The 13996-nt window shown below is 34.9% G+C and overlaps 2 protein-coding genes across 4 annotated transcripts in view; one reads left to right on the top strand and one right to left on the bottom strand.

The window, feature by feature from the left end:
* Nucleotides 1–9260, top strand: part of LOC117102881 — a 31902-nt gene extending 22642 nt beyond the window's left edge. For 2 of the 3 annotated variants that reach the window (XM_033243329.1, XM_033243328.1), the window contains 5 exons: nucleotides 14–615; nucleotides 808–1176; nucleotides 1461–1626; nucleotides 3180–3331; nucleotides 6530–9259. In XM_033243329.1, the coding sequence (XP_033099220.1) occupies nucleotides 14–615; nucleotides 808–1176; nucleotides 1461–1626; nucleotides 3180–3331; nucleotides 6530–8047 (2807 nt within the window). In that variant the 3' untranslated portion in view covers nucleotides 8048–9259. Of the gene's footprint in view, nucleotides 1–13; nucleotides 616–807; nucleotides 1177–1460; nucleotides 1627–3179; nucleotides 3332–6529 lie in introns of all 3 variants that reach the window. The other variant, XM_033243326.1, reaches the window with a different exon arrangement.
* Nucleotides 9261–12304: 3044 nt separating this feature from the next.
* LOC117102887 (5-hydroxytryptamine receptor 2B-like) lies at nucleotides 12305–13996 on the bottom strand. Its single transcript, XM_033243338.1, has one exon. The coding sequence runs from the start codon at nucleotides 13690–13692 to the stop codon at nucleotides 12760–12762; it is 933 nt and encodes a 310-aa protein (XP_033099229.1). The 5' UTR covers nucleotides 13693–13996; the 3' UTR covers nucleotides 12305–12759.

Below are 13996 nucleotides of genomic sequence, written 5' to 3'. Positions count from 1 at the left end.
TAATGTGTTTTAGGTTCAGGCGTATCGAAAAAGTATTACAACTTCCGCAAGCTACACGAACTCCCGTACCATCTTTTGAACGGTAAACGAATAGATATTCTTAAGTCCGACGTATTAGTAAACTTCGAGTGGACTTTGGCCAAGATCAAGGGAATGTCCTTACGAGATGTCTTAGATGACCTCCAGAGTGGTCTTGCAAGTGAGCCAAATGATCTGGAGTTACGTCTGATAAGTGAGACACTACAGCTTTCAGCAATTGCCCTCAGAAAAAATCCAAACCAACTGGCATCCCAGCTGATAGGTCGACTGCATAACATAATCTTGAATGACAAGCCAATGTCGATCGGAGATCCAAAGAAGTACCCTCTCGTTGGAGTGATGTTAGGCCAGGCCGGAAAATCTTCAACTCCTGCTTTAATACCATCAATCACGTGCCTAACACCACCAGGGGGCGTCCTATATGACCTTCTTGCGGGCCATACAGATTTCATAACGGCACTCACAACTACAACTGATGGACTTGATGCCGTTACAGCATCACGTGATGGGACTCTCAAACTCTGGGATCTCAGAAGTAGAAAAGTTTCAAAAACAATTGAAAATGTTGGAAAACAGGTAATTTACATATTTGTTGGCATATGTAACAAATGATCATAAAAATCACATAGTTCAGTAAAAAAGATGTGTAAGTTTTATTACGAATATGCATGTTTTCAGTTAATTAATGTAAAACTGTGTTTCTCGAACCACGAATATTTTAACAATTTTAGAGTTAGTGATTTATGAATGCATTATATCTTTGTACAGGTTGATTCACTTCACGTATGCATGAATAACTTGTTTGTTGTCACCACTGAAGCAATGCTAATTCGGATTTGGAATATTCATCAGGGTATTTGCATAAAGGTTATAGACGAGTTCATTGACCCCGCTATCATTACGTCTGCTGGAATTGAACAGCAATACCTCGTCGCCTTCTTTAATGGGTCAAATGTTATGAGGTCATGGGATCTGACAGATGATTACACAATGATTCAAGAAATTAAAATCCAAGATGAAGCAATTCATAAAGATGGATCTCTTTGCTTGTCGAAGAATCCATGCGGAGAGAAAGTTTTCTTTGCTTTTCGAAGTGATAACAAAGCTCGAGTACTAAATGCAAAAACAGGAGCCATGGTGAGTGTAAATTTTTTTGCGAACTTTGATACCGCCGGTATCTTTTTATATAGTTACACATGAGAAAGTGATATTGGTTCTTTTGGTGTTTTGTCCCGATGTACGAATTCTGAAAGTATGATTGGATATTCCATTGTGCATAACTCACTTCGGAGTGGGGCTTTAGCTTCGTGGCTAAGATGCCTTCCTTCCAGTCTATCATTAGCGATAATGATAACTTTTTGTTTTAAATCAACAATGAGAATGTGAATGTAGAATCAATTTGTTTATTGTGTATTACGTAGATACATTGCATACGTACCACCGGAGAATCTGCATCAATTACAGCATTGGGCGTGTCACGTGACTATTACATCATAGCCTGTCGCTACCAGTACATGAAGCTGTCAGAAATCTATCACTTAGAATTATATGATAACACCAACGGAAACTATTTACGCTCCATCAAAGGTGATACATTTTGTATATATTTGTTTTATAATTTTTGATTTTATATATTTTATATGTACCATAACCAAGTAAATTATCTTTTGGATAATAAAGTATTTTTGAATTTGAAATTGAATTTGAATTTTGAATATATAATATATACCGTATACAGTATATATATATACCGTATACAGTATATATATATACCTGTCTCTTATACACATCTAGATGTGTATAAGAGACAGCAGAAAAAATCCAAACCAACTGGCATCCCAGCTGATAGGTCGACTGCATAACATAATCTTGAATGACAAGCCAATGTCGATCGGAGATCCAAAGAAGTACCCTCTCGTTGGAGTGATGTTAGGCCAGGCCGGAAAATCTTCAACTCCTGCTTTAATACCATCAATCACGTGCCTAACACCACCAGGGGGCGTCCTATATGACCTTCTTGCGGGCCATACAGATTTCATAACGGCACTCACAACTACAACTGATGGACTTGATGCCGTTACAGCATCACGTGATGGGACTCTCAAACTCTGGGATCTCAGAAGTAGAAAAGTTTCAAAAACAATTGAAAATGTTGGAAAACAGGTAATTTACATATTTGTTGGCATATGTAACAAATGATCATAAAAATCACATAGTTCAGTAAAGCTGATAAAGTGGCAGGTCCATTTGGTACTGACTGGTTCATTTGTACTTTTGAACAAAGAAGGTTTTGAGGAACTACTGAACTTACTGAATGAAAGTGATGCCAAATAAACAAAAAAAGGCAAATATAATAAATATGCTGTAACTCAAGATGTGTATAAGAGACAGATATATACATGTAATGCTGCCCTCTCACGTCCTATAGTCGTGTCATATGTTTGGTTCACATTTCAAAACATATTTTCTAAAAAGATAAAACAAAATTATTGTGCTTTATGATTTCACCATTCTCGTAGTGTATAGCGTAGCATGGAGCGCATAGACTAATCCACACTCACATTAACACTGTTTAGAAAAACAAGTCAAACAAAGTTAACACGAGCTAACTTGATTAAAGGTTATTGTATTTGAGACGCTCCATCGTACTGTCGTTGAGATGGAATATACATACCGTAAAATCTCGAATTGTAGCCCTGGGCTGCCTTTTTTTGCGAATTTGTACTATTTGACAATAAATACGGCCACAGTAATATCAATCTGTATCATGTAGTGTAACTGACATTAAATCACCTAATCTACAGTAAAAACCAAGCTTGTTTTTAATTTTTGTTTTTTTGAAATTCATGTACAGTACTGTCTCGAGAAGAAGCATGCTGTATTGAAAAGAAGCACATGGGCTTTTTACAAGATGGGCTTCCTTTCTTGGCTAATTTTTCCACCTAAAAAGGTGGGCTTCAATTCGAGATGGGCTTCATGCATCTCGAGATTAAGCCCACTGGGCTTCAATTCGAGGTTTTACGGTATATGTACCTTAATTTGTATTCAAGTTTAGAAGCGCTTATGGATTTGATTATAAATATTATGTATTTATGATGATAAGTATAATGAAATGATAATGATATTGTTCAATTCAACAGGATGTACGCAAGACACAATTAATGAACTATGTATCAACAAAATGGGCTCCCATGCACTAAGCCTATGTTACTCAGCACAATCTAATGCCACGGACGTAGCAGTCTTCAACCTTGAAACGGATGATCATAAGCATCTTGCCCGACATGCTCAGGTAATACGCCCATTAAGTCATAAAGTAACAACAGTATCACTTTCCTTTTCAATTTGGTCATTAATTTTTATTGGTAAATCAAATTGGTATTGCTACTATTATCGGTAGCTATTTCTCATTGAAAACATCCGGGTCGTCAGAAGGCGTCATGCAAAAAGATTAAGCTATTAAGACCCACTCAACATAAGCTTTGGACAGAGCTTGAGTTCACGATGACCAAAAAATTCCATACTATTATAGTAGGCGTATTATTTATCATCATCACAATCCAGGGCCGTCAGATTCACTCCGGCTTTGGCCGGACCACCTTTTCTCAATTCAAATACATTTTAAAGTAAATATATACCAATACCCATAAAATGTATGAATTTATTATTAATGTTCGTATCACATTGTCTTTTTAATGTTATATATTTAAAGAAAATTCCACCATTCTTCTTTATTGCCTGTGTACATTTCAACTTTTTTTAACAGTTCTAAATTTTAGTAATTTTTATAGATTGAAACATGTTTAGAGGTATAATGGGGTTGAAATAAGTATGAATCCAATATCCCCACTAACTTTAGATGTATGTGCAACTTTCCAAATTGTTTTCACCTCAGCCCCAACCATGGTGGACTGAGGATTGTATAGTCTTTATCTCCATGCTAATTCTAAATATTGTGGCTGCTCCTTGAGGTTAAGGGTAGCGGATCTTAGGTTTCCAGCTGGGCTTTCTAGTCATCCAGAGGTGCCAAAAACGTTGTTCACCTAACCAACCATGGTGGAGATAAAGCTGATATGCACTCATACCCAATAACTTTAAATCCTGATCCCCGGGGTGGCGCCAACGAGGGTTACAGCCCCCTTCCCCCCCCCCGTCGGGGAAAGCTGCCCTCAACCCCCGTCTGGGAGAAAAAGCATAATTCCTTGGGGGGGAAAAATTATATGTATTTTCTACATATTAGTAGACTCTAAAATCGATTAAATAAGCCTTTGAAACCCCTATATTGTTAAAATTTTCGGGGCCTTCGCCCCCTGGACTACTTTCGAAAACTTTTAATCGAAGCTTTGACCACGTCCACATTGCTTTCGTCGGGGAAATCTGACCCCTCGTCGGGGGCATCGGCGTCGTCGGGCAAATCCTGGCGCCACCCCTGCCCGATCCGTGCATAGTAGTACAAAGATCTGCAGTTTAGCAACCAAATTTGTTAAGCGCCACCCCCCCCCCCCACCACTCCCGCTCTTACTTCTTTTAGTGGTACTGCCTGCAAAATGCTTCCGACTGTTATGTGGACCCTTAACACCGAGGCCCTTTGCCACGACACATTATGAATAATAATTATATTTACAGGAGTTGCCGGGTTTTGCAATAGCACTCTTTATTGTAATTTCCCTTCAATTCAATAATAGGCTCCCAGCGAGAGCGTGTATCTACTAGTTTTAATTAGAATGATTTATCAATAAACCAATTTATCTATCTGAGCCTATCTATTGTATCTAAATTACCTTTATTTTTATCATATTTTGTAAATATACTCGTGATTCAATAGTGTTTTAATTTTACTGCAATGAGTTTGTTTTATATCAATTCCAATTAACATCAAGATTGTATACACGCCTACTATCAAAATATAGAAAACGAACCGCTAGTTAATAGCTTAAGTATGTCATCAAAACAGCATACAAATCGTTGTAGTCTTGGCATTATAGAATAACAATATAGGCTGCCGGTAGAGCGTGTGTCTTATAAAATGAATCGCTCGAACTGATATCCGCTCGAACAGAATCTGGTACCTCGTGCACGTTTTCTTTCAAGTTTTTTTCATTGACATTCTCCAAAATCCAAGTTTAAAAGATCCACATTATTTTATACCTCCTGGTCTTTCGCCATCTGAATTTTTAACCACCTGACCATGTGAAATAATGGACCAATGCCGTCAGAACACTTTCTCAATTAAATTAAATTTTTAAATAAATGTACCCAATACCCATAAAATATATGGATTTATTATTAATGTTCGCCAAGGTGGAGACTGAGATAAGTATAAACTCTATCCCCATGCTAACTTTAAATCTTGTGACTGCCCTTTGAGGGGGCGGAGGAGTAACGGCTCTACAGGTTGCAAGCAGTTGCAAAAAGTTGTTCACCAACCATGGTGGGGCGTTCGTCCAACTAACTATAAATCCTGTTGAACACTCATTTATTGTATTCAACTGTTTTATAGAAATGAGTGCGTTATTATCTAAAATACGCTTTAACAAAAACAATGTAAGCTTTAAAAAAAAAAGTGTGTAAGAACATAAAAATGAAAACCCAGAAAAATGGAGAAATATCAAACTGACTTGATTGTATGGAAATGAATAAAGGTGGTGGTGGTTACCCCACAAAAGAGAGAAAAAAAAACTTTAAATCCTGTATCTGTGGATATGGGTAGCGGGTCTGCAGTTTAACAACCAAATCTGTTAAGCCCCCACCCCCTTTTTACTATAATGGCCGGACCACTTACAAAATCATCATATGACGTCATTGTTAGAGTACGGTATTCGTCATAGAGCGGTTTTGCTTCTCAATCTCAGCCTTGAAGTCATAGGTTCAATCCCTCGCTGTGCATTTCGCTTGTGTCCTTAGGCCTGCGGTTGTCTCCCTTCACCCAGGAGTACAAGTGGGTACCTGGTAGGTTCAAACACAAAATGCGCTGATTACGGCTGCAGCATGATGGAATTCAGCTCCTGGGGAGCTGAGTATGTGTTTAATATATGTTTGGTCCAATGACCAAGGGGTGATAATGTGAAGCACTTAGAGACCTTGTTGGCAATAAGCGCTATATAAGTCTAACTTATTATTATTATTATAATAATTATAATAATAATGATAATAATAATAATCATTATTATTATTATTATTATTGTTATTATTACTATAATTATTATTATTATTATTATTATTATTATTATTATTATTATTATTATTATTATTATTATTATTATTGGCACCACCACCGTCACCAGCACCAACATAATCACTGCACTGTGTCCATCATCATCATGTTGCTGTTCCTGGAGCAGTGGCGGTTATTGTTGCTTTTGCTGTTGGTGTTGTTGAAGATGATGATGATGATGATAATTATAATGCTTACTATATAATTAGTGATGAACATTAATAATGCTATTTATATTGTTGATATTATTCTCATTATTACCTTCTTAATTGGTAGGTGTCAACAATGGGGACGTGCGTGAACCTTAGCTATTGTTTAACGGCGTCTAAACGCGACAAGGCACTGCGTATTTGGAATTTCACCAAATACGTTAACGATCGTGAGTCTGGAGATAATAAGAACAAAAAGAGGGATGGCGTGGCTGCCATAGTTCCAATGATAGGGAACCCGAGATACGTGGTTGCCAAGACCATCAACAACGGCCCGCTCTCTGTTTGGAACGTTGTCAAAGGAAAATGTGCTGATAAAGCGGTCCGAATCGAGAGAGGTCTAGTTGACCAACATGACATTGTGCTCATCCGAAATAACAAAGCCGTCATTCTGTCTGACAAAGGCATGTCGACGGTAAGCGACAAACAACAATTTGTATTTCAAACGGTGTTCATGTACGATCTACGCTTAAAGAAGTATTTGCGTAAGTTAAACCAGGTGTTTATTGTGCCCTCACCGGCACATGAGTATAGACTTTTGGAAGGTGACTTGTTGATGGGTATGTCGGAGAATCGTGATCACCTAATTGTTTGGAATCTTGAAAATGGCCACATTAAATACAGGATTAAAACAAAGTTTCGTGAGCTTGAGAGGCAACGTGTGTTGAATCATGAAGAAGGAAAACCGACGTGGCGAAAAAGGCGCGAAATGACAGCAAAAATGCTACCATGGGACCGGAGGACTGAGACAACTACAGCAAGACAGAAAAGAAAAGATGAAGAGATGGACGAAGAAAAGAAACGAATAGACGACCTTAAAAAGGAAAAAGAGAACGCCATAGGACAATTCATAATGAGTAGAGATGAGCAAGTTATTGTATGTTCTTACTTCGCTCACCACATGTGTGTTTTTGATGTTGAAACTCAGACGCATACACAGACACTTGAAAATGAAAACTCAATGTTATTTCTGTACCATTCCTCAATGACAAGTAAAGGGACACATCTCGTCCATGCAAATTATGATGACCAGGAGAAAGTAAGCTACATAACATTATGGGACCTTGACACAGGGAAAGTAAAGAAACGTCTAAAAAATGAACCAAACGTATGCTGCATCGGTTTGAATGATCTTGCAGACAGGGTTCTTTTCGGCAACGATAAGAACATTTTAAAAATATGGGATGTACGGGGTCGAAAATCAAAATTAAGGAAACTGAAAACACCAGGACTGGAACTAACGTTGCAGAGTAAAGTTTTCATGATTGAGGATGGAAAACAAGCGGTTGTATTCAGCAATGACGTAACATTATGGGATTTAGACAACGGCTCTCCGTTGGCTATGTTCTCACCAGACATTCGCATCACATGTGTAGATGTTGTAATGGAAGGTAATCTGATTGTTATGGGATTGTACGACACGTCAGATATCGTAACGTTGCGCTTGAAAGGTCGTAATGTTAAATATCTTGATTTTAAAAATAGTGCTAAGTCACAGGAATTGTTTGGAGAGACAACTGGTGACACTACAGACGAAGATTCGTCAGATTCTGCAGCAGATGGATCTACTGGTGACTCTGCGTAAAGTTTACAGCTTTCATGACAATGTCTACTATAAAACTTTGGTCAATATGTTTGTTTTGTGTTAGCAAGCGAAATTAAGAGGCGTTCATTTGTGTATGCATGTATTAATTGTACATTACACAAAAAATATAAACGCCTTGCTTCAAAAAGGCTTATCTTGGACAAGAATTTCTGAGTGTTCACTTGTTTACATTTCAACTTTTGCTTAATTTTGAATTTCAACACGTATTAATTGACACATTAATTAAATTGGTGCTTTATAAGAAATAACTATATAATTTTTTTTAAATGTAAACATGATCAGTGTGAATTTAGATTGATTTAAGTCAAATTAAACATGAAATAAGCCTATTCACTTACAGTAATATATATTTCATATCTAAACATCTTTTAACTTAACTGGGTTTGGTTGATACGGATGTTTTTAATATGGTCTCTCAGATTAATTTCATCATTATGTTCAACCTGGAATATCAGAAACGTTTTATTCGAAACAGGGATTATTATTATTATTATTATTATTATTATTATTATTATTATTATTGTTGTTGTTGTTTTAAATGATGATTATGATATTGTTGTTGCTGTTACTGTTGTCAATGATATTATATATATTATTTCATTATTACCATCATTATGAATTCATGTTATTACAAAACATTAGGAAGATAAAATTAAAATAATTATGTATATTATGTTACGGTATAAATGTTAAACATGGTGTAAATAAACTCATACAGCCAAAATATATTTGTTTATTGAAATGTACAATTTATAAGACATTATAATGTAAACAAATGTAAATAAAACATTTTTGTTCTTTTATTTGTCTATATTTCATTTTTGTCGGCCGTAATATAATACCACAAGTGTTTTCAATTATGTTCACAATAATATGAGTTTAGGTTTGTGCAAAAAAAGTTCATAACACAACATAAACCTACATCAACAAGTGCATGACAGTGATCCACATTCCTTCAAATCAATAAAATAATGTCGTTTGAGGACCACGAGGGAGTTTGTCAAAAGACAGGGATACGGTGCAACAGCAAAGAAGCATTTGTGGTGCTATTGAATTTGAAAGCTTGGGCATATATACATTGAAAATTAATATGTCAGATGAAGTAAAGATCGGATTAATTAAATAAAAATAAAATAGTGTCAAAGAGAAATAATTGTCGTTGATGAAGCTTGTTTTTATGACTGACATGTTTGCAGTAACAATGTTTTTTAATACTAACTACACATGAGAATACTATAATGTAATTTCAATCACTAAGCCAAAATGTTATGATAAATCTCTACACCTAAATACCAAAATATTAGTAATATTATTCTGCGTATACAAATTATATATATATATATATATATATATATATATATATATGTGTGTGTGTGTGTGTGTGTATGTATATATATATATATATATATATATGCCTTTATGATCATCATCCATTTAGAGTTAAGCTAGATATAAATAATTATAGTTTTCCCTAATTATAATAGTAATAATAATAATTATTATAAATAAATTGTGACGTCATCACTGCAACTCCCAATGTTATTTGCCTATCCCCCACAGTCCACTAATTTTTTCAATTAGTAGATTAGTGGAATTTTAGGTTCGTGTTCAAAAAGAATTCCTCATTTTTTTGTCACCGTGAAGACATCGCGCACCGCGATGAAAATTGAATTAGAATTGGAAAATCGTAAAACAAGCCTAATTAGAACCCGAAGAAAGTTACTTCAAAATCAATATTAAATTTGAACAATTAAGGAATTCATTGAATCAATGAACCCTCATAAACACAACAAACTGAACGTTTAATAGGAATATTTTAGACCCATTTTAAATACTCAAGGAACAATGTAGATGTATACTACGGCCAGGCAGGAGGCCTTCTACTTTAGTACAGTTTGCTATGTAATCCAGCTAGATTTTTGTGCCAAAATGGATTTTGAAATTCAAAATGGCGGCTGATGACGTGGATGGTGCCAAACTTGTTTGAATTCAGCACACTAAAAATGACAAAGGTAGCCAATAAAATCCATTTTGGCACAAAAATCTAGCTGGAGCCAAATTTCTGACAGAGCAAACCGTACTAACTAGGCCGTAGCCTAGCCTTATGAAATCATCGCACGATTTTTACCTGTATCTGCATGCACCGACCAAAAAGGTTAGTGACTGTATTCTCTCTAGAATGCTGAAATGTTTATTTCTTTGACGAATGTATTTTTCTATTGACACAGTACAGCTAAATGTAAATTAAAATACGCACTCAGTATACTGATCATATCACTATAGCAACCGATGAATGCTACAACAGTTGGTTACCAAATACTAAAATTAATAGACGGCGTAGAGCATGCATCGTACACTAGCGGAAAATTATTATACTTAGGTTAAATTTAATGCATTCAAAAATTTCCTTATTTTTTTCAAGCATTAAATCTAACCTTCGTATAATAATTTTCCTATAGTGTACTATGCGGAGATCTACTAATTGCTTATTATTATTATTTATTATTATTATTACTATTAGAATTGTTAATCTTATTGCTATTGTTAATAATATCCAGGAGGTAATATTTCTGTTAATAATAAAGTTATATATATATATATATATATAGTGTATGTATATATATATATATATATATATACATATATAGTGTATATATAAATATATATATATATAAATATATATATATATATGTAATATATATAATACATATATAACTTTATTATTGTATTATATCCTTGATATTAATAACAATAGCAATAAGATTAACAATTGTAATAGTAATAATAATAATTTATTTATTAATATTATTATTACTATTATAATTGGAGAAGACTATACTTATATCTAGCTTAACTTTAAACGGATGATGATCATACTAAGCTGACGTTTACGTGTATAACTTCATTAAACATACAGTGCTTGGCAGTAGACCTAAAGTCGAATATTTTAATCCATTGCATTTAAGATCACCGAGCCATAAAATTAATTTACATTCAAACAAAATCTCAAACAGAATGTTACTGATGCTAAAGTAGCTAAAGTTAGATTTGTGTCTCTCTGGCAATCCAAATCGTAATTTAAAGACGACGCTATTTGATTCTTTAGATATTGCCTATCTAATAGGGTGTGGCTCTTCATCACTTATGCTAGGACAATATAAATGGAAAAAAAAATATGTTTTAATCATAGATACAATATCATATTGGAGAAAGCAAAGTATTGCGAAGAGCTAACCGGTCAGAGCTTTTTGTTAATTTTGATCAAAGCTATCTTTTAAGAGACTTTATCACACTCATTGCTGCATTTTGGAACTCCTGTCTTCGGATAGTATATATAATTGGGTTGACGACTGGACTAGCTGACAACAATAAAAATTGAAACCATAAATGAGAAGGTAGTTTCGACAAGTTAAGGCAAAGTGAGCGAAGCAAAACAATTGTAAAAAATGGTGTCGAACATATCATAAATGCACCAATCATAATCATTGTTGTTTTTGTTGCTTTCCAAGACACAGTTTCCATCGGTCTAAGTTGTCCAGGGACAGCGGCGTTGATTTGTCGAGATTGTTTGTAAGCTATACTATACATACGCATATTTAAAATAATAATGGCAATGTAGCTTATAAAATGCAGTGCTTGAGCCACTATCGTGATCAGTGTAACGGGGAATGTGTTTTTACAAACATTAATGATCAAGTCTGTACCACTCGAGTAATGTCCATCTGCCCAAATTACTAAAGGGATTGTCCAGGCAATGCATATTAATGAAAATATTCCAATCTTTTTCCTAGTTGTCTGATAGGAAAATGGTCGCGTTATCAAAAAGTATCTGTCTACTGAAATCGCCAATAGGTGAATCAATGATACAAATGTAAGGTATATCATCAGTACAAATGTCCACTGACCACTAACCGTACTTGGCCTACATACCATTGGCAAACTGGATGTAAGGTCGACAATTGCAAGACTGGCAGTGAGGTAATTGCTGCAAGTGTGAAGTGAGGGACATTTAATTATGACAGCAACGACAAAAATGTTACCAAAAAAAGCAAATATTCCAAGTATACCAACCATTATATCCACAATCGTTAAATTATCGCCTGAATATGCTAAAAAATAAGAAGTCGAATTAATCTCCATTTTTTGTTCACTTGTTGGATATTTTATTTTACAAACATGCGGACTGTGACTATTCTGATCTAATAATTGTATAGAATTCAAGGCCCGCTACCTAATAAAGCTTTAAGTTGGTAGAATCCAATCAATATGTCAATTACGTCATTCAATTTTGATTTTCTGATACATTTCTTAATTCCTACGTTTTGAAACTCTTGTCGTCGGATGGTGTATATGACTGGATTAACGACTGGACCAACTGTTATTGCTACAAACAACACATATTGAAGCCAATCAATATGTCAATTACGTCAATGATCTAAATTGAACATCAGTTATGAGAGCAGCAATAACAAATTCACATTGTTCACACGTGTCACGAGACATTATATTACATTTTGGTAACTTGGGTTCCAGGCCAGCACAAAGACTGCCAGTAGCTTTGCCCGTTGAAAAACGTGTATCTAAGGATCCGTTGGAGAATCTATGGCTGAGCGAACAGGTACATCAAAACAGAAATATTTGATTATAATCGAGTAATAAATACATACTGTAGAGTATTTCTTACTTTCCAATTAAAATTGGTTTTTTATTTTTCTGATAACATTTCTTGCTGCGTTTTGAAACTCCTGTCGTCGGATGGTGTATATGACTGGATTCAAGACTGGACCAACTGACATTGCTGGATACAACACATATTCAAGTAGGTCTGGTAATTCGCAGCAAAATGATGAAAGCATAATAAATGCAAAATATGGTGTCGAACATACCATAAATGCACCAATAACAATCATTGTTGTTTTAGTTGCTTTCCATGTCACAGAGTTGGTTTTAGCCTGTCTAATATGACCAGGAACAGCATCATTTATCTGTCGAAATTGCTTTCGAGCTGTAATATATATTCGAAAATTTAACGCAATAATTGTAAAATAGATTACCAGACAAATTGTTTGATGAAGTATCGTGATTATAGTCAAAGAGAACCCTGTGTTTTTACATACTACAATAATTATGTCTGTAATTAAGTTTGGTACATCGGCCAAAGTTATTAAAGGAATTGCCCAAGCAAGGCATATAAAAAGCATAATCTTTTTAATTGTCTGAAAAGAAAATGGCCGAGTTATCAACAAGTATTTGTCTACAGACATCGCCAAAAGATGAGTCAACGATGTAACAGTAAGATACATCATTATTTTAAACAACAACGGACTTCTCGTTAAAATTAGCGTCATTACTAATATCATACTGGATATATAATCGACAATTGCAAGACTAGCAGTGAGATAATTGCTGTAAGTGCGAAGTGCAGGACATTTTACGATTACTGCAACAACAAAAATGTTACCAAGAAAACCGAATATTCCAAATAAACAAATGATTACATTCATAATCTCAACAGTGGGCGTCCCACCTGAAGCGTCCGTCATGTTATTCTCCATTTCGATACATTGGTCTACACTGATTCTAGAAACATGCTTACGGTAAAAGGACAGACCGCATATACACATGAAAATCTTGACCAACGGCTAATAAAGCTTTGGCTTTGTAAATAAAGCCACTTAAAGCAAACAATAATATCTAATATAGTGTCAGTTCCATATACTTAGGCGTCAATCATAAGAATTCACTAATAACTGATTTTCATTATTAAAAGTGTCACGTGTTACATAAGGTTTAATCTATGGATTTAAATGAATATTGTGATTGACACACGAGTACCTAGTGGTTCTCGATATTTACCGAATGGCGCATCCAAGAACTACAAAGCAAAATAATTTTAACTGAAGCAAAGATACTAGAAACACAAGATAA

The sequence above is a fragment of the Anneissia japonica genome, unplaced genomic scaffold (assembly GCF_011630105.1).
Source record: "Anneissia japonica isolate Jap-2015-1 unplaced genomic scaffold, ASM1163010v1 scaffold597_len517326_cov190, whole genome shotgun sequence".
NCBI lineage: Eukaryota > Metazoa > Echinodermata > Crinoidea > Comatulida > Comatulidae > Anneissia > Anneissia japonica.
Note: the sequence above shows the minus strand (reverse complement) of the source record. Positions and strands in the feature narration are given on the sequence as shown.

Bases quoted from the DNA above. Each gene is read 5' to 3' on its own strand.
- LOC117102887 (XM_033243338.1), bottom strand. From the start codon at position 13,692: ATGTGTATATGCGGTCTGTCCTTTTACCGTAAGCATGTTTCTAGAATC.